Below are 27,643 nucleotides of genomic sequence, written 5' to 3'. Positions count from 1 at the left end.
TATTTAGAATATAAACAGTCAAATTTGGAATGTAAATTAATTTCTAGTTTTTTACATAAGGTACTATTAGAGTCCTTAGGGCTCTTAGTGTTAATTCTTTATTTTACAAAGAAGAGACTGAGCCTATTTAATTATATCCAATTTGAATTAGTCATCAGTTTCATCACTAAATCTGCCTTTCCTCTCATAGGTTTTATTCTATCATGAGATTACCAGGGATGATACTCAAAATGTTTATCAACTATCAGAATAGATGAGAGCTATATAATGAAAGTAGAGTCCTAGAAATCCCTTTTCTTTGCCAGGGTCAGCCTTTTCATTGTTGGGTGCAGCGTGGCTTGGAGAGCCTTGGGGAAAGTCCTTGGGAACTGGGGTAGTAGGAAGGCACACCAGAGACTGAACAGTGAAGAGTAGACAATGGGTTTAGAGCAGACTCACTCTGAAGAGTGGGTGAGTAGACAGATGTTTTTGTGTCTCTACAATGACTTTGACTCTACTGGATTTACACCCCTGAGTAACACCCCTGAGTATTATCTTCAGGAGTTAACATCCCAGGTTTGCAGACTTGAAAGATCAAAATTGTATCGACCCTTCCCTTGCTCTCAGCTACCACAGCCTGTCAGTTGCCAACTTCAGCATCTCTAAGGAATAAATCATGCCACTACTGTCACTGGTATGAATTCTTGACATTTCCAAAGTTAATTCTATATTTACAGGTTCCACATGGTTAAAAGAGGAAATAAGTATGGATATTTATGAAAAGGGTATAAATGTTTTCACTAGGCTAAAAGTGGTAATATGTATGTTTGCTAGCCCTGCAGAAGCAGTTGAGACACAGGAGGAATTTTAACAGACTTTGCTGAGTTCCTCCCTGTTTTTCATACCCAGATAATATTATAATATAGTAATCTATAGTGACAGCTCCCTTCCTGGAGCAGGTCCTCTACCTAAAGTCTCTCGGGCAGTTAGGTGGAAGGTCAAAGGTTCCTCCTGAGCCTTCTGTTTCTTAAAAATAATCAGCCTACAATAATCCACATGCTAAAGAGATGTACTTTCGGGTGGCATGAGTCATTCCCCTGTAGCATAGAAAAAGAACTCAAATTACCTGAAAATGTTAGTTTTTATTTGGTCTGTAGACATGATTTAGTATTCAGATCTAAATTTTAAAATCTAAATACCATTGACCAAAACATTTCCACCTAAATGGAAAGTGTACACAAAGAAAAGAAAATAGAAGACCATGAAATAATCTCTGAATTTGGAAGTCTTTCTAAATGTAATAGGAGATAGAGCAAAAAGCGTCTTTTGTTAAAATGAGCTTTTTTTTTTTTTTTTAAAGATTTTATTCATTTATTTGACAGACAGAGATCACAAGTAGGCAGAGAGAGAGAGGGGAAGCAGGCTCCCTGCTGAACAGAGAGCCCGTCACGGGGCTCGATCTCAGGCCCCCAGGACCATGACCTATGTGGAAGGCAGAGGCTTTAACCCACTGAGCCTCCCAGGTGCCCCTAAAATGAGCTTTTTAAGTGAATACTAATGTCACATAGAAAAGTGCAGAAGTCATAAATACACAGCTCCCTGAAATTTCATAGATGGAATTTACCATGTATATATTCAGCACCCACATCAAAATATGACTTTACCAAGCACTGCAGAAGCTGCCTCCTCCCTCTTCCATTCATTTTTTGCACCTCCTGCCCAGTAACCACTTTTCCAGACTTTCATTAGCATGGCTTAGTGTTGCCTGTTTTTGAATTTTATATAAATGGAATTGCATAGTAGGTTCTCTTTTTTTGTCTGCCTCTCCTTAACATTAAATTTGTGAAATTTGGGGCGCCTGTGTGGCTCAGTGGGTTAAGCCGCTGCCTTCAGCTCAGGTCATGATCTCAGGGTCCTGGGATCGAGCCCCGCATCGGGCTTTGCTCAACAGGGAGACTGCTTCCCCCTCTCTCTCTCTGCCTGCCTCTCCGTCTACTTGTGATTTCTCTCTGTCAAATAAATAAATAAATAAAATCTTGAGAAAAAAAATTTGTGAAATTTGTTCATGTTACATGTGATTTGTTCATTCTACTACTGAGAGACTTTTCAGTTATTAATATGATTAGTGCTTCATGAACATATTTGTGTATACTTTTTGGTTATACATTGTGAAATTCAATCCAGTTGCTTATATACCTAGGATAGTGTCATATGGTGCTGTGTGAATGAGGTGGCAAAGTTAAACTGGCTCACAGATCACCCATTTATTCTAAGTTTCCCATTGATTTTTATAGAAACAACATCTTAATTTTTTTCTTACTCATTTAATTAATATATAGTCACTCTTGCCTTATTAACTTCAGAGATGGAAACATCTAAATCATATGGAAATTCCATCTGTATTTTCCATATGTAGGGTTCTAGATCCTATTTTAATGTTGAGCAATAACAAAAAGGAAAGTTTTAATTGTACTTTACTTTCCAAAAAAATTAAGATACCACCTGCCTTACAGCTGATGGTTTTGATTCAAGTCCCTGTTAACATCTCCATGGGTCCTTAGTTTTTGTCCTAAGATGAAAACATTTCTATTTCTATTATATTCAAAGCATTCAAGAATAATTTCATATAAAGAAGATTTTTCACCAAAGAACAGTCTCGTAATGAAAGGAAGCAGAGTTTTAAAAACCATTTTGAGAGATGGACACTTGTGTAGACAAGACAGTCATTCAACTCTGAAGCAACACAACATTACTTATTTTGATTATTTTTATTATCATTTCATGCCACCCTTCAGACTATTTCAGTTTGTAATTGTAGTCTGAAAAAAAAAATACAGTTTATTTATATTATAACATGGATGAGAAATGTGTTGATTTTTCCAAGAGAAAAACACAAAGGCTTAACCTCTTTCCCCATTCATGGTCATTGTTTTTAGCCACTAAAGTACTGGATAAAATGTAGTCTTGATTAACATATTTGTGACTTCACATAGTTTTATCAATTGTATTCATGTTTAAAAGGGTTTTCCCTTTGCTTATGTTGAGGAATATTTTGCACATCTCTGTAATGATTTTGTGTCATCTCCATTCAATGAAATAGAAAACCTTAACCTTTTTGTATAATCAAGAATAAAATACATATTTTTTTCACTTACTGCCAGAAACCTTGTGGACCATTTGCAACTGCGTGTCTCCATGAGAAACACTTGTGGCCCTTTTCTTACTATAATACCTCTCCAGATACTGCTTAAGTGGGCTTGGGATACAGTCTAAATGGGAATTGTTTGAAAATTTGAAAAAATTGGAAAATTTGGGAAAAAACTCCCCAGGTCATCCTAATGCAGATTTGGGTTGAGAACAGTTGTTAGAAACTCACTCTAGAATCCTGTAGGCATTAATTACCTGTTATCTTCCTCATTTTGCTGATAAATGAAGGTTAAGTGTCTTGTTCCGGATTGTCTTCATGGTTTGTGCATTATTGTAGACAACAGTGCTATAAACATCTGGGTCCATGTATCCCTTTGATTAATATTTTTGTATTCTTTGGGTAAATATCTACTAGTGCAGTTGCTGGGTAATAGGATAGTCTATTCTTAACTTTTTGAGGAAACGCCATACTGTTTTCCAAAGTGGCTGCTCGGGTTTGCACGCTCACCAGCAGTGCAGAAGGGTTCCCCTTTCTCCACATCCTCATCAACACCTATTGTTTCTTGTGTTGTTGATGTTAGCTATTCTGACAGGTGTGAGGTGATATCTCATTGTAATTTTGATTTGTATTTCCCTTATGATGAATGATGTTGAGTATCTTTTCTTGAGTTTGTTGGTTATCTGTATATCTTCTTTGGCAAAACATTTATTCATAGCTTCTGCCCATTTTTTAATTGGATTATTCACTTTTTGGGTGTTGAGTTTTTTAAGTTCCTTATATATTTTGGATATTAACCCTTTCTCAGATATCTCTCATTCCATAGTTGCCTTTTAATTTTGTTGTTTCCTTTGCTGTGTAGAAGTTTCTTATTTTGATGATGCTTTTGCTTAGTTCTGTTGAGAGACTCCCAAATTTAAACCTAGTGAATGGTTTCAATCAGACAGTGCTAGAACACATGATGACTTCATGCTAGAGGAACAAAAAATCTCAGATCACATCAGTCTAAGTCTGTTGTGCTTTCTTCTACAAAACCCAGCTAATGCTATCTTTCTAACTGATAGAGATGTTTTCCATACCTGTCTAGGTTTTACCCTGCTTCTATTTATCTCCCCCAAGATTACTTTTGTCATTCACTGTATTTCCTTTTCTTTTTTTTGCCCCAATTTCTCTTTTTAAAGTTACATATCACAGTAGAGAATGTGTATCAGGCTATTAGAAATATGAGGCTAGGAATTGGAGAGATGCTGGAGTATAAATCAGAAGCATAAATTGGAGGATCTTCTAATTAAAAGATCTCTTTGACACAATAGAAGTATATAGGATTGCTCACTGGGAGTTTTGGGGGAAAATTCTACAGAGCTGGTGATAAAAGCCTTCCAATTAAATGAAACTTAAGAGTTGTCAGATAATAAGGATGCTGATCATTTATGCAATAAGATATATTGATAGGCAATCATCACCTGTTATTTTCTCTGTGATTTTGAACACCAAGACAATTTGAGATTTTGTGTAACCTGTAGATATTGTATAACTGTATTGTGTTTATTAATTACCTGCTAGAATTCCAAATACATATAAAACTAAACTTAGTGACAACTAAGTCCTAGAAAAAACAGTTTATTAAAACTTAGCAAATGAGAAGTTCACTACGGGCATGAATTTGCTTTACCTTTACTTTTTAACAATTTTAATATTTCATTGAAATTGGCTAGTCAGAGAGAGTGAAAATGAATAAGAAAGAGACAATGTGGTGTGTGCAATCTTTTTGTTACATAAATTGCTCTTATGGAATAGCTTGGTAATTCAATTTCAAGATCATTCATTATGAGAGTTTTAAATTTAATTTGGTATCCCAAGCAGTTTTACATATTTCTTCTCAATTCTTAAAGAAAAAAATATCCCAGTAGGAAGTATTATTGTTCTTTTCCCAGATATGAAAGTTCGAGTTCATCACTGGTTTTCAAACCAAACTACTGCTTATTGCTCTAATTATCTTTCCAGGTACTGCTAGTATAGGATAAATGGAACATGATAGTCAGAGTTCCAGATCTTTCTTTGAAACATAAGTTCATACCTTTAGCATTTGATGATGACTCTTGTAGACGTAACCTGAGGGAATTGAAACAAGGTAAAAATATATAATAGCCACTTATTCATGTTACATTCATACCATGTTTAGAAAGGAAAATTTCATAGTTGCTAATCTGGAAAAAATTAAGACAAATAGAATATTGTCACTCCCAATAACAATTTAGGTTTGGTAAATATTCATATATATTTGAGTGCTTGATGTTGTTCACGTATTTTTTTTAAATTTTTGACCAAATGACTGACTGCTGTGAGTAAGAGCTGAGTTCCCTAATTGATATTTTATGGTTCAAAAGTTTGATTTGCTGCTCCCCATCAAGCCATTTTCTAAGATATTTTTCTTGCAAGAACCCAAAACAAATTTCTGGTGTTCTGTTCAGAATAGTTCAAGTTAATCAACTAAACTTTCTTGGGGAAATTAATAGGAAAATGTATTTTATGGTTTTGAGGGATGAAAAAATTTTACTAGAAAGCCTGCTGATTTACCCAAAGTCAGTAGATTCCAAAGGTAAAACTTGTAGGCAGACATTATTTTTATGGCGTTGCATAGATATTTCTTTCATTTCCACTAGAAAATGCACAGATACTTATACTGTATTTTAAGGACAAAGTTTCTGTTACGCTTATAATAAGAGCTCCTATACATAAATATTATCCTATCTAAGCAACCCAAACACCAATTCACTGAGTACTTTTAATTCTTTGATTAATGTCTGAGATCTCTCTCTCTTAGGAACTCAGTGATTCTGAAATTTTGCTTCATAGTCCCCTGGAGTCTTGTTTGGTTAAAAAATAATTTATTCAAGCTTCTAAAACACACAAAAAAATTTTTATGAGGTAGGTTATTCTATTTCTGTATTTTAGTACTTTGAAGATAATCACATTGTTTTTTATTGTTGCTTTGGTAAAGATTTTATTTATTTGGTGAGAGAGAGAGAAAGAGAGAGAAAGCACGTGCCAGCATACAAGTAGGGGGAGTGGCAGGCAGAGGCAGAGGGAGAAGATGCCAGGCTCAATCCCAGAAGCCTGGAGCAATGACCTCAGCGGAAGGCAGATGCTTAACCGACTGAGCCACCCAGGTGTGCTTATATTCATATTGTTAAAACCATTATTATAAAATGAACATGCCTTAAAAACACATAAAGTTATTAAAGCCTAAAACTTTTACCTAAAAAGTTTTTTTCTCCATAGTTTAAGAAAATAATTTTCATTTTGAGAAGTGAAAGGGTAATAATGTAGAAAGTCAAAGAAAATCTTATAAATCTTGAATGGCAATAAGTAGTTACTATTGTATTAATGTAAAAATAAGCACGCAGTCTCCAATGTGGAGGAATTCTTTCTTATCTGAAAGTTCAGAGACACCAAATGAGATCTAAGTCAGAGATTACAGTAAACTCTGTCAGTTCTAAATGTGCACTTTCACCACAGTGGAGTAATTATTTTTTAAAATTTACAAGATGTGCATTTTTTTACTAACAATGCTGCTGGTATACACAGCACAAAATATTTATTTGAGATAAATATTCTAGGCAATTTGGTGGGAGCTGGAATTACTGATTTTTGGACCTGAATGATTTGAATTGTCTATACATGTTAATTAAAAACTACAACCACAGTAATTCACATAGCTTTTTACTGGATACAGACTTTTTCTTTCCTTGTAGGTCTCCTAAATCTAAAACCTTGAAACTGACCAAAGAAAGCTCTCCATTTTAACTAGAGGTTTGAAAGAATTTCAATAGCAAATGTATTTTCATCTCCTTCTATTTGGGCTTCACCCTTGGGAGTTGATCCTAGCTGCCCTTCTGGAGTCCCTCAGTTTGTCAGGAAGATAATGGACAGTGTGGGGACTGGTGGCCAGAGAGTATGGAAACTGGTAGACTGCTTTACAAGCCAGGTTGGCAAGAGAGCTAGGACATTTATGATGTCTGTTGGCATCTCTGGCTTGACAGTGGGAAGTGGTGCCCCAGCACACAGAGTGGACAGGATATGCCAGAGGAAAAGAAGGGATTGTTTGCCAATGAAAAGAACCCAACCCTGGGTAGCAGTGGACTGTAGTATTCAACTTGCCAACTTTTGCTACTTAGGGGTGGGAGTTGTGTGTTGTATAAGTGTGTGTGTGTGTGTGTGTGTGTGTGTGTGCATGCATGAGAGAGAGAGGGAGACAGTGGTGTGTGTGTGTGTATGAGAGAGACAGAGTGTGTGGTGTGTGTGTGTAACTACTGTCAGAATTTTTTCCTTGTGCTTTTTATTAAAAAAATAAACTTCGTAGAGAAATGATAGAATCCCTGTGTTCCAGTCTTCATCATTGTGAAAAAGCAAGAAACAGTGAAACTATTATGTCTTAAAAACATATAATGGTATTCAAGGCTTACAGAGAATGAGCAAAACTAGCAATATAATATGAAATCTAGATAGATGAACAGATAGATTTATCTATGAACTGGGGCAACTTTTGAGTGAAAAGTAAAATATAAACAAGTACTAATCTATATTCAGTGGCTAGCCCAGAAATATACCATGTATATAAACGAACAATTTATTTATTTATTTATTTATTTATTTATTTATTTATTTATTTAAAGATTTTATTTATTTATTTGTCAGAGAGAGAGCGAGAGCGAGCACAGGCAGACAGAGTGGAAGGCCGAGTCAGAGGGAGAAGCAGGCTCCCTGCAGAGCAAGGAGCCCGATGTGGGACTCGATCCCAGGACGCTGGGATCATGACCTGAGCCGAAGGCAGCTGCTTAACCAACTGAGCCACCCAGGCATCCCTATAAATGAACAATTTATAAAAGCATCTGATGCTTTACTCAAATTTTCTTAGAGCTATGAATTAAATTTATCTTCTCATAACTAAAGTATATATATTTTAAAATTCTTGAATGAAGGTATCTGTTATCAATCTGTTGGAAAGGGAGTAATTACTTTGAATTGCATTTATATGGCTATAGGCCAATGACAGCAAAAGATTAAAAAGGTACAAGAATAGAGATTTAATATCTCATTTTCTAAAACTTAAATCTTTTGAAAAATTTTTAAAAATTAAAAAAATATGAAACTGATCTTTTGGCCATTGTTTTATGCTAACCCTGCTTCTGGTATTTTGTTGTTGTTTTGCTTAGTATAATACTAATTTTTATTATTCTCATTAGTGTGAAAAAATAATACTCATTGGCTGATAGTTTAAATTTCAGAAATAGGTTAGTGCATCACACAGATCTACCTTTCTAGAGATTAATACTTAAGGTAAGAACTAGAATTCAATCACTTTGAAAGTATAGAGGAAAAAGTATGTGGCATGGATGACAAGTGTTTCATAGTTCATGAAATTAGATATCCTGACTTCAGACATTATCTCAGTTAACTTTTTTTTAAGATTTTCTTTATTAGAGAGAGAGAGAGACCACGCACACAAGTAGGGGGAATGGCAGAGAGGGAGAAGCAGGTTCCCCACTGAGCAGGGAGCTCTATGCAGGGGTAGATCCCAGTACCCTGGGATCATGACCTGAGCCCAAGGCAGATACTTAACCAACTGTGCCACCCAGGTGCCCCTCTCAATTCACTTTTTAATTTATATACTCCTAGAAAAATATCCAGAGATCCTGGCTAGCTAAAGAAATTTCATCCTACCTTTCAACTAATTAAATTGCATTTGTAAAACTATTGCTAGGTAGAAATGATTTTATATTAAGAATATTTGGCTATATACAATTTGTTTCCTCTTTCAGTAAATTTTAATTTGAGTGAGAAAATTTTGCTTGATGATGTTTTGATGCATTAAGCTTATTACAGGAAATGGAAAAGAATTAAAGGTAATGATGTAAAAAAAAGTTAGACTTCATGTGTAGTTAAAATTGATATAATGTCAGTACATACGCATGGAATTTAAACAATGTAACATTTACAAATATACTTTAAAAATATGTCTATATCCTGTATTTAAAAAAATGTAGTGGCTATGTGGGCAAACAGTTTGGGCTTAAATGTTGTAAATCATCACATATAACATTTTCTTTAGTATGGTATGTATCATTTTGTGCATCAATGTAAACCACATTAAAAATATTGTCAGGGCCCCTGGGTGGCTCAGTCATGTAAATGTCTGCCTTTGGCTCAGGTCAGGCTCAGGCTCTCTCAAATAAATAAAATCTTTAAAAAAAATACATTGTCTTGTCTTAAAAAGTGTTGTTTATCCCTTTGTATAGATATAACAAATAAGTGGAAATAAAGTTAATAAATGAAATATTAATATTAAATAATAGATAAAACACAAACATATTAAAATGTACTATTATGTATTACTAGATTACATTTTATATATATATTTATACCCAAAATGACAATAGGGCTGACTTACTTTATACATATGTTTATTTATATCTTTTTAAATTTCTATCTGTATTAAAAATGGATCAAAGAGCAGGTGTGGATAAGACTGATAAAATTAGCCCATTTTTCCTGCTGAATTGTTAATATTTGAGAGTGATTATATCTGTTTTCCTCTTGAAGGCCCAGAAATAATATTGTAACCTATGGAGAGAAGAAAAATAATGGAAACCTCTTGAAATTATTTAAAATTTCAACAAAGCTAGAGATATGATCACTTGTACATTGAATACATTCATATAAATTTATATATAATAATTTCTACAATATAAAACATAAACCAGTACTTTACAAAAGAAAAAAAAGTACTTTTGTAAGGATGTGTTTATAACTTGCATTTACTAGCACAATTAATTAAGAATCATAATAGTTTGGCAAATTTACATACAGATGAGCTCATAATCTTAAGAATACTTACAGGTCATATTTCTGGATTTTTTTTTTTTAAGGTAAAGTAGATTCTCCCTCAGGATTTGAGTAAGTTACATGGGAAAAGAGACTTGATTCTGTTGAAATTTTGAATTAGAGATACTTCCTTTAAGAATCAGTGGAGTCTAGGGGTTCCCGAGTGGCTCAGTTTGTTAAGTGTCTCACTTAGGTTCAAGTCATGATCTCAGGGTTCTGGGATTGAGCTCTATGTTGGGCTCCCTGCTCAGCAGGGAATCTGCTTCTCCCTCTTCCTCTGCCCCACCCCGTGCTTGTGCTCACTCTCTTTCTCTCAAATAAATAAATTAATAATCAGTGGAGGCTGGTATTCTTTTGTTTAAACAAAACCAACAGAACATTCTTAGATACTGAAAAGCCTTGTCAAAGTCAAAGGCCTTGACTACAGTAAAAATAAAGAAAATTAGCAAAATTAGGGATAGCTGATATATTGTTATCTGGACTCATAAAGATGAGTTTTTGTGTTGATCATGGGAATTCACAAATCCTATGGCATATTTTACTTGTCATGGAGTCAGTGGTTTGGTTTTAGTCACCTCTAGAAGAACACTGCTGCTCTTTTCCTATAAATATTAAACAGGAATGTTTATAACCTATGAGTTGAATTAGGGTCACCATAACTGCACTTCAATTAAAAGTGTCTCATTCTGTGACTGCTTAATCTCTAGCTATTTTCAAAAATACTGCTCTGCTTGCTAGGACTGGCCCAGATTAGACAAGATAGAGGGACACAGAAAATCACTATGTTGCATGCAAACGGAGGAGACAGTGATATCCGGGACTGTTGTTTCTGTGGGAAGGATCATGCCAGCGTTTGAGCCAAAATATTTTCAACATCCTAGAGAAATTGTCTTTAATATACTATATGTTTACAAATCCCTGTTAGAGAGATCCTTCAACACACACCTGAAACATGGCACATAGGTATACTACAAGGCAGAGGAGTTGCACTAGAACAGTACAAGCGACAGGAGTGTGTGTAACTCCCAAATAGCTCAGCGCAGCATTTATCAATTCATAAGCCTATTACATCCTCACAAGTTACTTTTATTAAAGCTTCCTTAAAATTGTACATATAATTTTATATCTACATATCTCTATATATCTAGAATCATGTTCTTAGTAATTGGAAAAATATAGTGTATTTTTCAAGGAGTTAAGCAACTTTCACAGAAAGAATCAAATGAGTTCTCTGAGTTTATTTTCAAAACAATAAGTAGGCATTGCCTCCAGTTTTTTAGTGAAGGCATAAGGACCCTGAAGTTGGCTGACTTACTCCAGATCACACAGTGATCGAGAAAGGGATGAGACGAGTTCGGTACACGCATGTCATTTGTATATGTTTTGTGCAAAACTAGTTTGCTGGCAGTCAGGAAAGTGAGAATCTTCTGTTATTCTCAAGACAGGGTGGTCTTCATGAGGATCACCAGAAATGCCAGCAAAAGGCAATATTAATATTGCCTGCCTCTCTTTTCTCTGCCTTTGTTTGGTGTGATTGCGTGGTTGTACTCCTGTGGGAAAAGAACAGTTGTTTGCTTTGCTCTCAGAGTTGTTTTAAGGAGGTGGAGAGGGTAACAGTGGTTAATGGGAATCACACCCGTGCTGTTCCCTGAGACTGAATATAATCTGAGGCAACTTTGTTAATATTGCTGGCAAAATCAGATCACAGAATGACTATGATATTAACTTGAATCTATTTCCAACTTTCAACAGTGCCCATTGTGTACCAGGCAGTGAGGTAGATGCCGAAAACATGGAGATGAGTTTATCACCTTTCTTAGCTTCAAGTATGATGAAGGCTGAGAGGGGAACTAAATAAACAACAGGTATAATACAATAACAGGATCTGTGATGGTAGATAACTGACTTCTTTAAGAGCAAACGGGAAACGGCATGAAGCAGGAAAGGTTTCTTAGAGGACATAATAGGCTATAAACGTTGGTGATGCTGGGAAAGAAGGGGCCAAAAATGGAAGAGGGGGGTTAGACATATTTGCTAAGTAAGGATTATCCCAGAGATTTCAAATATAAATGTGAATGTGCATAGTATCTATTTTTTCACTATTAATAGAGCATAGAAATAATATATAGATTTTACTTAACAATTTAATAAATTTCCTCAAACAAAGCTTTTAGAGCCAGACTACCATCTATATAGCTATATAATAGTAATCAATTTGCTTTAAATGTCCTTTGTTTTTTTTTTTTCCTCAGTAGCATATATCTATTATAAAAAGTATGGAGAACAAATTGGAGATGTAAATAGACACAAATGGGATAAACAGCCCTGGAGTAGACTTTACTTTATAAATGCAGTCAGAGAGACATTACATAGAATCATTGTTTTAGTTGCAATTAAATTAACAGGAAATAGCAAAGCAGTATTATTGAATCACAAGGAAATTATTGGTTGTGATTTATAATGAAAGTCTTCCCATCATATCTCTCTGTATAGTGATAATTGTTTCAATATTACAGTATTGAAAATCAGTAACAGTTAAAAATATTAAGGTAAATTAAATTTGCCTTTTAAACTCCATAAAATCTAGGAATAGTTGATGATGGGGGGAAAAAGATAATTATAAGTCCATGAAAATTACATTTAATTCTTTCTTTAAAGTATTTATCTAAGCAATTTTTGAAGTAGGACAGGTTGCAAAGGAAACTATAGAAATTCTCCTGTATTCCAAAAGATTGATGATAAAATCACTTGGGAGTCAGTCCACTTATCCACCCAAAATCTTCAGATTTATTCTGAAGACAAAGCACCTTGTATCGAGGGTTGACAAGTTTACCGCCGCCTCCTCTTTAACTGCCTTATGTTGATGACCTTTTGACACATCCTCACTTCATGATCATCTGTTTCTCTGGCTCTGAATATACAATGATGTATTTGATTTATCTCACAGAATTGTTGTTGTAGAGGCTGAAATGCAATTTGTGACTCAGTACATTTTCTCCTTTACAACACAGGATAGCATTGCATTTATATGACATGCAAATTCAGTGTTTTATTCAAAATAATAATCTTAGACAAGACTCAGAAGGGGAGGCACAAGTATTTTATTCATTCTTTTATTTATATCCTGTCTCATTCTGGAAAGGATCCAAGATAATTTATAGAAACCCATGTAAAGAGACATGGTGAACTATAAACTGGGTGAGGAAATTGAAGGAAAGGGGAAATACGGGTAAGAAGCCTGAAAAGTCTGCAGAGGACAGCATGTCATGAAGACCTATCCTGCAAGAAATGGGCCGCAGATTTGGCCATAAGCCCTCTCTAACAACTAACTCAGAAGGGGGAAAAGAAGGCTCCATTTCATGATAAATAGGACCCGCTCAGAATTGTACCTCACTGGTCCTCACTCAGTTCTGTAGAGAGTAACAAATCTACCAAAACAAAACAGAACCAAATATCAGAGAATTGCTTTTTAGGGAGTTCCAGAATGACTTCAACAGGGGCACATCTGTGTGGTGTATGATAAACCTGACTATTGCCATTGCATCCAGATTTGCCACTCTGCTGTACTTTCTTTATCTGGATGGGTATTACATGTTCTTGCAACTTACTGAGTAATTGTGTCTACTTGAGATCAGTAATATTGCTTCTCTCTACTAAGTTTTTGATGGGTGTTGAGTGGTGGGAATTTAATGTTGATAGTAATAGCTCAACGTTGAATTGAAAGAATCAACCAGATGAGGATTAGCATAGTTAGAAAACTGCCAGAAGGGCTTAAGTGATTCAAGGTTTTTAAATCCTCTATATGAAGTTCTCACCACTAGTGTGGTGAGCTCTGTTACCTAAGTCTTGCCACACTTTTACCATTACCAAATCGTTGTGCTTGAAGTGCTCTGATAGAAATGTTTTGTTTCCATGACTGTTACTTAAGATATTTGAAACACACACAGCAGTGGAGGAGGATAGCTTCTAAACATAATCTCCAAAACTCAGTTTTTAAAATCGCAGTGAAAGATACCAAGATTATGAGTTTGGGATTCTGAAGGTCAAAGAAAATTATTTCACTTAATTAAAAATGTATAGTGCGAAAGTACTATTTTGTACTTTTCCCCATGTAACTTCAATGATTGAGTCCTAGTGGATTGGGTTCATACATACAAATATATTTACCATTGGTTTTAGTCCCCTTTCCTTTCACATTTTCATACATGTAGATCTGCTTCTGGAAGTTAGAGGTCAAGGTGACACTGGTGTAGAGGGATGTATCATTTAGAATATTATGATGTATGTACAAGATCTTTGAGATAGTGGAGAACTGGGAGGCTGGAAATCTAAGTGAGGTGTGTTTTAAATAATGTAATAAATACCTTTCTTACTGCAAAATCTCTACTGAAATTAATGGCAGCTCGTTTTTCCTTCCAAATCCCATCTTTAGAAATTATTGTTTTGGTTGGCTAGATAACAGTTTTTTTGTTGCTTGTCTCTGGTCATCAGGTCTTTACAACTAAGCATCAAACATATACATATGTATTTTTTAACTATAAAATTATAAATTAGAAATTATAAAATACATATAAATACATTTCTATATATTTATATTTATTTATTTATAATACACATTTATGTGTGTGTGTGTGTGTGTGTTTATTTAATGGTAACAAACACCTTGTGTTTGTAGAGTGTATGGGCCAAGCTTAAATTCTATGATATAAACAACAGAGACATCCCTTTTGGTGTATTTACCACTTTAGTTCCTAGAGTCTTTATCTGCTTTATCTTCTTCCTCTGTAAACTTCCTTAGGTAAACTTCAGTAATCACATTGACAAGGTTTTTATAGTGAGCACTAATGCATGCTTACAACAGTCCTTATCCCTCCCCATCTAAACTAAGAAGGCATCTGTAGAAGGTCTGCTTTCTGAGAAGACTATTATGATTGCTTTAATGTGAAGAAAATTCGGAATAACCATGTTGGTATTAGCAATGTACTTTGAAGCTATTATCAAAAATAAAGCTTGGTGACTATTAATCCCATGTTAAAAAATAATGTCCTATTACATCTTGGTCATAACAAAGTTAGGAGAATTCTATATACTGTATTTGTAATTATTGATATAAGTAATAAGTTTTTGAGTGTCTTAAACTTTCATCCTAAGAAACTGTTAGTCATTTTGGTAGCATAGATGACACAGTGTTTTTAGATATGAGTGATTAAAACTAAAATACTGGTTTGAAATATTAATATTGGTGGGATAAATTAAAAATTATTGGAATGCTAACAAAATACAATTTTTGAGTGTATATAATTTGGGGTTAAAGAACAATGAAGTTATGTATGAGTTTCTTAAAATATGTTATTAAGTTATGCTCATAGTAATATTAAGCATTTTTTTCGCGATTAAACCATGCATTTGTAGAAAACTTAAAAGTATATTTGACAAATGTATGAAAGCTAATACTATATATTTTCCCCTAAATTTAGTCATGATTTCATTGGAGAATTTACCACAAGCTATAGGGAACTTTCTAGAGGACAATCGCAATTCAACGTATATGAGGTAAGAGGAATTATATTTTATTATTTTCCTCTGGAATAAGTAAATTTATGCTTTAAAAGTGTAGATTTTGCAAAGGGTAATTGTCAAAATATAACCAACTACCAATACATGTAAAAATCTTCCAATTTATTGAACAGACTTGTTTCTGAGACTGAATGGTATTGTATTATTTCTTTTCAAGTCTCATGGTCTTTTAACTCTATTTTGAGAAATCTAAAAATTCTTGCCTATGAAACTGTTATTTTTATTTTTTTAAAAAGATTTTATTTATTTATTTGACAGACAGAAATCACAAGTAGGCAGAGAGGCAGGCACAGAGAGAAGGGGAGGCAGGCTCCCCGCCGAGCAGAGAGCCCGATGCGGGGCTCGATCCCAGGACTCTGGGATCATGACCTGAGCCGAAGGCAGAGGCTTTAACCCACTGAGCCACCAGGCCTCCTAAAACTTTGTTATTTTTTTTTTTTTTAAGTTTTTTTTTCACAAACCTCACGGGGTTTTTGTTATTGTTGTTGTTGTTGTTTTTGTCTTTTTGCCTTTCTACCAACCTCCTCCCCAACACCTTTTTAGTAAAAAGAGAAGAACAGTGCATTTTCATTATGTCAGCTTGGTGTTTTAAAAATGAACTGTGGTCTGCTTCGTATGTTTGAGCACTTTCATTGTAGTTTACTTGAAGACTGAATGGAATGACAAAATATAATTCAGTCATTAAAGAAATCCAGGTTATTAAAGCAAGTACAGTAGCTCTTTCTGCCTTAAACCTACCTTGCCAGTTAACTACCAGATATGTATTGAGCACATGGTATGTTCTGGCACTGTTAATACTTGGGCTAAGTTACCGTACATTCTCTTTAATGTTTTTATTTAACAAACATCAAAGGCAAAGGAGAATATCTCAGTATCAGTTAATAATAGTAACTCTTTCCCTGCCAGGTTGACACTAATATTGACCTCATTTAAGTTAGGAGTGGAACACTTTCCATCTTCTAACATCTTCTTACTAAGCTAAAGCAGTAACATTCCATTCATTCCCTCATTCATTCATTCACTGGAAATAAACTATTTATTACATGGATTTTACATTCCATGTTCTCTGTTAAGGCCCTGGGGATACATAGATGGTTAAAAATTTCAGTGCCTATGGGCACCTTGGTGTCTCAGTCAGTCAAGCATGTGACTCTTGATTTCAGCTCAGGCATGGTCTAAGGGCTGTGAGATTGAGCCCCACATTGGGCTCTGCACTAGTCGTGGAGCCTGCTTAAGATTTTCTCTCTCCCTCAAAAAAAAAAAAAAACAAAAAAAACCAAAAAACAAAACCTCCATGTCTAACGGGAGACAAACCCATGAAATATGTTTAGTGTGTCATGATAATGGCTAAATATAGTATTTTACTTAGTAGAGTATGAGATATTGCAGATTAAACTTCCCAGGCTGCAACAAAGTTGGAGTAATGGATCAATTTTCTGTCTGGGTTTTCCAAGGAATGACTATTAAGGCTCTAAACAGGCAATGAAAATAATATAAGATAGCTTATCCTTGTATGGATGCCTGCTTTCTCTGCCCACCTTTGGGCTTCTAGATTTCCAGCATTATACCTGAACTTTAAAAAAAAAAAAAACCCTGCAGCTTTACAGACTGGTTTTGGCAGACAAAGACCTTCTCCTGTCAGTTCCTCAGCTGACGAGATGACCTCCAGACCTGCAGAGTCCTGCAGTCATGCTGGACTAGAGCTGCTTTTGAGGCTAGTAGGTCTGTAGTAGCATCCATGGTTGGGGGTGCTTGTTACCAGCAGCTGGAGCGGGCATGGACTCTGTCCGGCCCCTGTGCATGAGACTGGCTCCAGCACTTTATTCAGGAGGGTGACTCTGAACCAGGGTTGCTTTTCAGGCTGCACAGCTAGGTCGTCAGCCAGATGGCCTCTTATTAAGTGTGAAGGCGTGTGTGGCTCCTGCCAGGTGTCTTGGAGGACTCCTCTCTGATCCCTGTGTGGGTCTCTAAGTAGGCAGGACTGACTCTGGACCATACCTAGAAGGGTCAACCCCGAGTCCCATGGCTGTATTGGGTACCATACTTAAGACTTTGGTCTGTACTGGCTCTGGAGGCACAGACGGGTATGTCCCCACTAGGTCCCTGGGTGGGCTAGATTGCTTTGTGACCATGGTCCGAGGGACTGGGACCAAATAAATATAAGGATATTTCATGGTCTCCTAAGGTGCAGACATGAACATCTCTTGGTGGGTCTTTGTGCCAGCAGGATTACTCACAAACTGTGGCTGGAAGGAGCTGGAATTAAGTAAGTATTAGGCCCTTTTAGGATTTAGATGATTGCAGACAGGATTGTTTACTCCTGGGACCCTGGACCCATAGGACTATTGGTGGACTGCAGCTGTGAGGGGGCTAGAGCAGCATACAGGGCCCTTGTGGGATCTCTAAGCTTGCAAAAGCTCCCAGGCATGGAGACAGGAGTGTCTCCTGCTGGCTCCACGTACCTGCAGTCCTTCGGATTCATTGAAATAGTATGTGTTTGCTCTCTGCTCCAGCCACCTTGGGCCAGTTACTTTTTCCTCTTTCTAGACGGTTATGTCCGTCCCTTTTTATTGTAGCCTTTGCTTAAATTAATAAAGTTTTGTTCAAATAATACTTGCCATAAATTCTTTTAACTTTTTTTTGCCTGTCTAAATGCTTCCATGTGTATTTTGGTTTAGGATGTGCTAAAGGATTTTCTCCTTTATTTTTATTTATCCTGTTAGATTGACAGGTCTTACTCATCTTTACATTCCCTATATTCTTCAGTGTCTTGTACAACATAGGAGTGCAGTAGTATTTCCTAATGGAATAAATGGTCAGAAATTAAATCTTGGTCCACAAACCAGACTTTTACTAATCACTACCCAGCCTCAGTATCTGGTGGAAATTATTACCCCTGACAGCAATAGAGTAACAGAGTCCTTAATGTATGTACATAATTTGGGTGATTTGCTATGTTCGTGTTTTTAACCTAATAACAAAAAAGTTATGTATCTTGGCTATACTTTTCTTTACCTGTTTATAGTTTACTACAAAGCAGTCATTATTATTTATTACCTAGGTTGTTAAATTCTCTCTCACATCAAGAAGATACAGATGGGGGCGCCTGGGTGGCTCAGTGGGTTAAGCCACTGCCTTCAGCTCAGGTCATGATCTCAGGGTCCTGGGATCGAGTCCCACATTGGGCTCTCTGCTCGGCAGGGAGCCTGCTTCCTCTTCTCTCTCTCTTTGCCTGCCTCTCTGCCTACTTGTGATCTCTCTCTGTCAAATAAATAAATAAAATATTTTAAAAAAAAAGAAGATACAGATGGATAAAGATAATCAATGCATAAAATAATTGAGAAGAATAGTACTGAAAAAACATGTATTTTTAAAAAAGATGGTCACACACATACAAAGAAGAAGGTCACTGGTAAATTTTGTAGAGAAGTTTTGGTTGAAGGACTGTCCAGCAGTCATACTAAAGGCAATTGTAAATGAGCAAATGCATCAGGAGTGAAGGCAGCAGTTTGAACTACACATTTTATAAAAATTTTTGTGTAAAACCTAACACAGTGTATTTGTTTTATCTGCTTTTCAAGGTGGTGAATCCCAAAAAAAAAGGAAAAAAGAAAAAATATACTAATTCAGGAACAGTAAGTCAAATTTTATGTTACTCACTAAGGAGTTAAATAAACGAATGAAAAATGTGTTTACACAGGCTAGAACCTAAGATGAGGCTCTTTAAATTAAGATTTGAATATAAAGGGGTATAATGGAAAACTGAACTTGCTGTGGGATGGTTGAAATGGAAAATACCCTATGAAAAGTAGTTACCCAGCTTCTTGCAAGTTGTCCATGGGACCATGTGGCCTCTGAGGGAAGCTGAAGTTTTCTCGTGAAATCCTTATTCAGTGGAATCACACCAGAGAGAATTAACTAGTCATGAAAATGTTTAAGTGTCAGTAAGAAATACTAGACTCTTTACAGGCCACACTTACCTATTAAAGCTCATGGCATGGGAAAGCACTTATTCATAGTGTGTTCAAATTTACAGCCTTGTAGGATGCTGGGCTAAATCAGTACCCAAAGGTACAAAGATGAATGTATCTTGAATATGTGAAAAACTTAAAATCATCCTAGTCCCTTTTTTTTTTTTTTTGGAGAATTCAGGTATACCTTTTTTTTAATTGGTGTGTAACTAAAAACAATGTTACAGTTTCAAGAGTACAACATACTGATTTAACAATTCTGTACATTACTCCACATTCATCACAGTAAGTGTAGTCACCAAATGTCACCATACAATGTTATTCCAGTATTATTGACTGTACTACCTATGATGTACTTTTCATCTCCATGACAATTCTTCGATAATACACTGAAGATTTTATTGTGAGATTAAATTTTCTTAGGAGAAGCAAAATCTAAGATCTCCCCAATTTTCTTTTAAAGATTTCTATACTGCAAGACACTTAAAATATTAGATAGCCCCATTCCAGGACCATGACAAAAACACACATTTCCCCTTATAAGACTTAACTCACTGATTCTGATTTTTTAGTTTTAACCATTTTTCAGCTCCTTTCATCTTTCCTTTTATCTAAAATGAGAAGTAACAGAGTGTCCTTGTGGACAGTTTTCATGCTCTTCTTCAAAGGAAGGAAACTGGTCATAGAAAGGAGTTAGTTAATTTTGGGGGTCCCTTTCATTCTGATCATTTTAAATATAAGAGCAATCATTCCTGGCAGATTTTAATAAAGAATAATATTGTTATTGATTTTCAGAATGTGGTATTTCTCTCTAATATGAAATATGAGTTCCTCTCTAATACTTAGAATGAAGTCCATTTGGGGTTGCAATTAGTACTATTAGGTAATTCTACCTTGTTTTTCTTTTCTTTTTCAGGTAACCTTACTCTCTTTTTTGGTAGAAACAGAAGTTTCATTCCTTGATTATATTAAAGGAGGGTAAGTCATTCTCTGAAATTGTTTACTTGCTTAAATGTTTCTTTCAATGTGTCTAGTGACTGCTACCACTAGGTAATAGGCAGCTGAAATGATCAACTTTATTATGGTTTGGTGACAGACCTTTTGCACTTTTGTTACAGACTTAAGGAGATAAACTTAAACACAAAGAGCTATTACTTTGAGGAAAATTGCAACTTTTCTTTGACCAAGAAAAAAGACATTATTGTGTTAATAATAGTTGCAGATAAAGCTATTCTCTGCACTTTTGGAGAATATTTTCAGTTGCCTAACATATGGGACTTTTTATAGGCACTTTTCATTATTTTTGAACTAGAAGAAAAGCTTGAGGGCTTGTTGTAAATGTACATTTGAGCTCCAGAATATTAAAGAACATATCTTGTCATAAAATCACCATGCAGAAATAGATGGTGAATAGTCATTTTGTTGCTCCCTATGCTTCTAGGCAGGAATATATTTGGAAAAAATGGGTTGTTGTAGCCGTTCTTGAAATTTTCCAGAGTCCAGACAGAGCTTGTCTTGGTAATATGTTATGGATTCCTATACCCAAGTAAATAGAGAGGTTTTTGTTTTGTTTTGTTTTGTTTCAGTTTTATTCCTATTTTTAACCTGGTTGTCCCTATTTTTTTTATCACCAAGCATCCCCAGAGATTGAAAACAGTCATTCACTACTATACCATCTAAAATGTCCACTTATTCTAATTTATGTGTTATTACCTATATTTACAATATCCAAAAAGGGTGAGAGGTAAATTTGAATGTGGTTAGTAACTTCATGACAATTAATAGCAGCCAGAGACAACACTCAAGTAAAACTCTTCCTAATTATGATTTAGCAATTTTTTTCCCCAGTATTAGTTCACTGGTGTCATGAAGCAGAAGAAAGGGATAAAAGAATGGGGAGGCTTAAGGAGCAAAGAAAGTTTACCAAAAACCAGAGAGCTCAACCTGTTTGCTCTTAGTTAAGGAAACAAAAAACAAACCCCAAAATGACACTTGCTTAAATGGAGAATCAGTGCTATATATGGGCAATCTTGAAACCGGCCACCTAGCTATCCAGACACAGAAACTCCAAAGATTGTTTCAGTAAAGGTAAAGGGAAATGTATTAAAGGGGAAAAAATGTTTGCTGCTCAGGAAAAACTTCAGCAGTGAGCCTCTGAGTGAGGAAAAAAGAGACAAATCTTTATTTAGGGTTAAAAACCAGGCAGGACAACCCAACTCAATCTATGTGCTTGTCCAAAAACGGTGAGAGAAAATGGTGGTTTTTTTTTTTTTAACCACAGCAGAGGAGAAATTTCAGTTGGTACATTGTGCTCAGGGATTAGTTGACTTCTTTTGCTCAGGATTGTGGGTCCTGGGGTGAGGTGGGGGGGCAGGGGGGAGTTTTCCAGATGTCTAAATCTCAAGATGATTATCACGATTCCAAGAAGTAGCTGTTCTTCTCTGAACTCCACACAACTGTGGCAGTTGCAAGATGGAGTCAGAATTGTTGTTCCTTCCCTCCTTTTCCTCTTCATTTCCTCTTTCTGATCATTGGTGTGTGAGTCATCAAGATGGCCAATTATGGTGAGCAAACTCATTATGGTAGAGTCCCTTGTTGCCCAAGTGCTTAGCTGCTGCTTGGGGTCCATCCTGCTCTTATAGATAAGGGGTATAACAACATAGGGTTGGAGCAGTAGACCCAGAAGCTTGGGAGCTGAAGAGGAGAAAAAGGCACTTCTGGAAACAAGCAAAAGAGTATTTGAATAGCAAGAAGATACTTAATCCCAATTGTAGTCCCGATTGAAGGATGTTTCTTGTTTTTTCAGGTGACCAACTAAAGACATTGGATGGGTGGTATATAATTTTAATATCATTCCAAATTTCACTAAAGATGGGATTGTTGATATCGTGAAGCCAAGAGGCCTGTATGATTTTTTTTTAATTTCTAATTCCACTTTGGAGGAAGTGTTTATCCAGGTGCAACAAGAGATATTAGCAAGAGCACAGACACCTCCTAGTTCTACCAGCCAGTAGTCGAATGCAGTTTAATTATCTAGGACCACTGAAGCAGGGGAGTCCAAGGATAATTGTGAGTTTTATAGGGCTGAAGCAGTATAGTGGGATAATTCCTCTAGAATGTTTGTTAGATTACACAGGGTGGCTTTATGATAAGCAAATCTTCCCCAAGGGGCCAACATACCTATGGCCAGACCAGTTCTAATAATTATTATACCTACAGCCCTTTGGGTTCTATGAGAGGCAGTGGATAGGATAGGCAGATTAGATTACATGAATCCTAGGGTACATTGTCCAGTGATCCAAGCATTGTTTTAACACTTTTGAAGGCCAAGGTTTTGTTAGTTATTCTTCCATAAGGATTGCCCGTATAGGAAAGATAATTAAATGGGCTGCTACTGATAAATACATATCCTTCAGAAGCACACCAAGATTCAGTTGCTCTTGTTTTATTGTTCAGAGTGGTGCTGTTGATGAGGAGAAAGGAAGAGTTGGTATAGAAGGGAGGTAGGGGTCCTGCAATATAAGGTTTATTGAGATTACAGTAAGGATAGAATTGGGGGGTGGCACCTGGGTGGCTCAGCTGCTTAAGCACCTGACTCTTGGTTTTAGGTCTGGTCATGATCTCATAGTCCCGAGATAGAGCCCTGTATTGGGCTCTGTGTGGGTGTGGAGCCTGCTTAGTATTCTCTCTCTCCCTCTCCCTCTGCCCCCTACCCCCACTCTTTCTCTCTCTCTCTTTTGCTAAAATAAACAAGTCTTTCAAAAAAAAAAATAAAGGATAGAATTTGGGATTAGTTTGATCATAGCAAAACCTCTTACAAATATTCCTTTGATGAGACTTTTTATATATCATTCCCCAGAAAATCACTGGACCCCCAAGTATTGATAGTAAGTTTCATCATTTGTCTTCTGTTCTTGATGACCTGGCAAAGGGCAGTAGCATTAGGGTATGTGGATGAAATAGAATTGCAGCTTGATAGATTATAATGATCAGCTAATGCAAAAGTGAGATTTACATCTGTAGAAACCAGACTAGGTCCCAGGTGGACATATCTTATGCAAGAAGAGAAATTGAGGACAGGAGTAACTTCAAAACAAGGAAAGGAGATTAAAGCAAATGGGGTTGCGTCACCTTTGAAGGAATGGGGAGGAGCAATGATATATGACTAGAGGCATTGGGCATGATGTAAATGATCTTAATATCCTAAACTGAGGGGAGTTAAGAGGGAGTATTTTGTACTTTGTTGGAATGTATGTGGGTTATTACATACCCAGCAATATTTTAGGGGGAATCCCCTGGGCTATAGTTTGGGACAGCTTAACAATGGAGTTGGTATTCCCATCAGAGGGGGTTGCATCCTTTTAACTGACTCATTATTTATCCCTCAATTAGACCTTCATAAATCTCTCCAGCCAAATCCACACTGTACTGGGTTTATTGATGATGTTGCATTAGAAATGATCAAGGAAAATATGGTGCAGGATACTCTGTAGTATTCACTGAAAAAAAAAAAGTTGAGGGGTAAGGGAAGTAAGGTAGCAGATTGAGAGGAGAACAAGAGAGTGAAATGACTACTGGCAAGGATATGACTGGCAGATGAGATGTTCTGTGTGTTGGGAATCTAAGAGAGAGTTAGCTGTATGTGGGACTAATACCCATGGGGAGAGTCTGGTACTATGTTTTTGGTGGCAGTAAGGAGTAGAGAGGCAGCTGGTAGGGCATAGAGGCAGAGAGGCCAACCTTTCGCCACAGGGTCCAGTTGAAGACTGTAATATCCTGTGGGGCATTGTTGGCCTCCATACCTTTGGGTCAGGATTCCCAAGATGTTACTAGAAAGTTCATGCACAAAAGTGAAGAAGGGCAGTTGGTAATTAGGGTGTCCTAGAGGTAAGAGATAAGCTGGTTTTTTAAAGGTATGAAGTCTTCTTAGGTTTCTTGAAGCCATAACATAAGGTCTAGAATGGTTGCAGCTGGGGGGACACTTAATGGTTGAGCTTTGAGGGAATACTCAGGAATCCAAGGGTGACAGTATCCAGTGAAGCCCAGGAAACCCATTATTGTCTGTCAATCTAGGCTTGAGGGAGCTGCGTAATGGTAGTAATTCTGTCTAGTTCTATTTTTAGTGCATCTGGTGTTAAAAGATGGACTAGGAATTTGAAAGAGACAGAACAGAATTGTAATTAATCTTTAGATACTTTGTGTCCTGTGTTGGCTAATTGTTGGAGAAGGTATTTAGTGTCACTGTGAGAGGCCTTTAGGCTGGGGGAACATAAAAATTGTTATATTTTGTAATAGTGTAGAAATTTCAGTTGATATAGATTGCTTGGGGATTAGGTGACCTCTTTTGCTTAATATTGAGGACAGGGCAGATAAATTCCCAGGTATCTAAACCTGAAGACATATTATGAGTCCAGGAACTAGCTGCTCTTCCAGGAACTCTACAAAATGGTGGCAGTTGCAAGATGGAGTCACAGTTGTCAACCTCTCCCTGACCCCTTTTCTTCCTCATTGCCAACTCACCTTAATAGTCCAATGTCTGTATCCTTAGAAGACAGAAAAATTGAAAGTTGAGTTTGCCATAAAAAGTAGATTCCTACATAAATAAACATCTTAGTACTATAGGTGGTAGTTGATAAAGAAGTTCTTTAGTTGATAAAGAAGGATGGTAAAAAGTGGACATTGCTTAACATTCTCTTTATAAGATTAAAAAAAGCGCTTGATATGTCTTGCTATAATTTGTTCATTGAAATAATTATTTGGAGTTTTAAAATGTTCAAGTTTCCTTTTGGTTTTGGTTTTGTTTTACATTATGAGCATGTAAAATATATGTGTATGAAAGAAGTATCCTGTATGTTTTGTTAAGCACTGCAAATCTAGTAAGTTTTTTTTTTTTTTTTTTTAGATAAAAAGAGAAAGCAAGAGAGGGGAGGGGTGGAGAGAGAGAAAGAAGAGAGAAAGAGGGATAGAATCTTTTTTTTTTTTTAAGATTTATTTATTTATTTGACATACAGAGATCACAAGTAGGCACAGAGGCAGGCAGAGAGAGAGGAAGGGAAGCAGGCTCCCTGCTGAGCAGAGAGCCCTATGTGGGGCTCGATCCCAGGACCCTGGGATCATGACCTGAACCAAAGGCAGAGGCTTTAACCCACGAGCCACCCAGGCACCCCGAGAGAGGGAGAATCTTAAGCAGGCTCCACACTAGGTGTGGAGCCCGACTGGGGGCTCTATCTCACAACCTGGAGATGATGACGTGAGCCAAAATCAAGAGTCAAATGCTTAACAGGTGCCCTGCAAATCTTGTAATATTTTGATAGGAGTCTATTAGTAAAGGACATTTCTGAATCTCTTACCAATAAGTCACTTTTATTGATTGTACACATTCTCTCCTTTTGAGGATTTTTAGGGCTAATTAGATCAAATGGGTTTTCTACAATATTTAAAGCAATGATGGTCTTGACTATATCATGCTTCTGTATTTTTCTGCTGTGTACAACCTCCAGGACTTTTTTTTTTTAATCTTACACACTTGCTACTTTAGTACTCTCTAAACTGGAAGAAATACGAGTGCCTTCTTCTGTAAAGAAGTCTGTATATAAATGGAGCCCCTACCTATGAGGTATACTTTGTCTAATCTTGTCTTCCCAAGATTTTAATAAGAATCCATTTTTATATATACTATATAATTAACCTAACTGGACTTAATATTAATTTCTCTATGAGCCTGTATCTAAACAGAACATAAAAATATTATTTAACTATAATATATTATCTTTATACAAAGGTGTATGAAGTAAACATATTTTTTAAATATAATGCAATTACACATTCACCTATTACCATTATTTGTACTATGTATAATATAGTTTCTCATATACTATTTCTTTTGATAATGAAATGCAAATTGACAGACAAAATAATTATTGTATTCTGCATGTGTATTTATGCGTCTTTGCTCTTAAGAACTTGTTAAGCAGTTGAATGAAAGAATTTAAATTCTGATTTTTATTAATGATAGAATGAGGTGGGTTTATGACACTCCTCATGCTGTATAATGGCAGGCCAAAAAGTTCATGTACCTAAATTTCAGACCTCTGTAATTTTACAGTGTATCTGAAAAATGATGTCATTCAACTAGATTTTCCAACTCTTTTATGGCCTTAATGATACTTATTTTTCAGCATTCTGAAATTATTTATATTCTTACAAAAGACTACCCTATCAACTTACTACACAATGTAATTTGTTACCTCTCCTGTTAACCTCTTCTGACCACTGATGTGTCAGGCCCTGAGCTAAATGACTCATGGGAATTAACTTGACCCATCTCTCCATTGGCCTCTTTCGCTTTGTGCTCACCCATTTTCTCCTTCTCCTTTCTGTCATGAGTAATATTTTCATCGATAATTTTCTCTTTTTCCAAAAATAATGAAAGAGAAGCTCATTTGGTTAATTCTAGTCTTTATGTATGTAATATTTATCATTTAGCTGGTGCCAGTCAAAAATACAGTTTAAAAAATACATATATATATATATAGTAATTTAGATAGCCTCGCATGCAGAGTATCTAATAATTTTATTATTAGGTATTTATGAAGATTTAAAGTTTAATTAACTGTGAGTTATGGAGATTGATTAAGATAATTACTTCATACGATACTTGACAAGTTCTGGTTAAAGAAGTGAAGAGTAGAGTTTCATGTTCCTATCTTTCTTAAAAATCTCCATTGGTTAAAAAAAAAAAAATCTCCATTGGTAATAAAAAATGACATTATAGCAATTTGAAAAGAGAATATCAGTATGAAAACAAGGTGGAAGTGTAGGTACAAACATCTAATCTAAATATTTCAGAACAGTATTTTTATTTTTCTTGGTAGATTTTCTGTCAATTTTTTTTTTTCACCTGTTTAGACATTGTAACATTTTGGGCTCTCTGCCCTTGCTACTAAGAAATCTCAACCTGGTGTTGGGTATGAAGGAAGACACGTATTGCATGGAGCAGGTGTTATACACAAACAATGAATCATGGAACTCTACATCAAAAACTAATGATGTACTCTAGAGTGACTAACATAACACACACACACAC

The 27,643-nt window shown here is 35.9% G+C and overlaps 1 protein-coding gene across 1 annotated transcript in view; it reads left to right on the top strand.

Moving 5' to 3' along the window:
- The window catches only part of CPNE8 (copine 8), a 211,758-nt gene that overhangs the window by 127,391 nt on the left and 56,724 nt on the right, over positions 1 to 27,643 (top strand). Inside the window, exons 11-13 of the mRNA XM_032347726.1 lie at positions 15,487 to 15,562; positions 19,168 to 19,221; positions 20,474 to 20,535. Of these exons, the coding sequence (XP_032203617.1) occupies positions 15,487 to 15,562; positions 19,168 to 19,221; positions 20,474 to 20,535 (192 nt within the window). The remainder of the gene's footprint in view (positions 1 to 15,486; positions 15,563 to 19,167; positions 19,222 to 20,473; positions 20,536 to 27,643) is intronic.

Source organism: Mustela erminea, chromosome 6 (assembly GCF_009829155.1).
Source record: "Mustela erminea isolate mMusErm1 chromosome 6, mMusErm1.Pri, whole genome shotgun sequence".
Lineage (NCBI taxonomy): Eukaryota > Metazoa > Chordata > Mammalia > Carnivora > Mustelidae > Mustela > Mustela erminea.
Note: the sequence above shows the minus strand (reverse complement) of the source record. Positions and strands in the feature narration are given on the sequence as shown.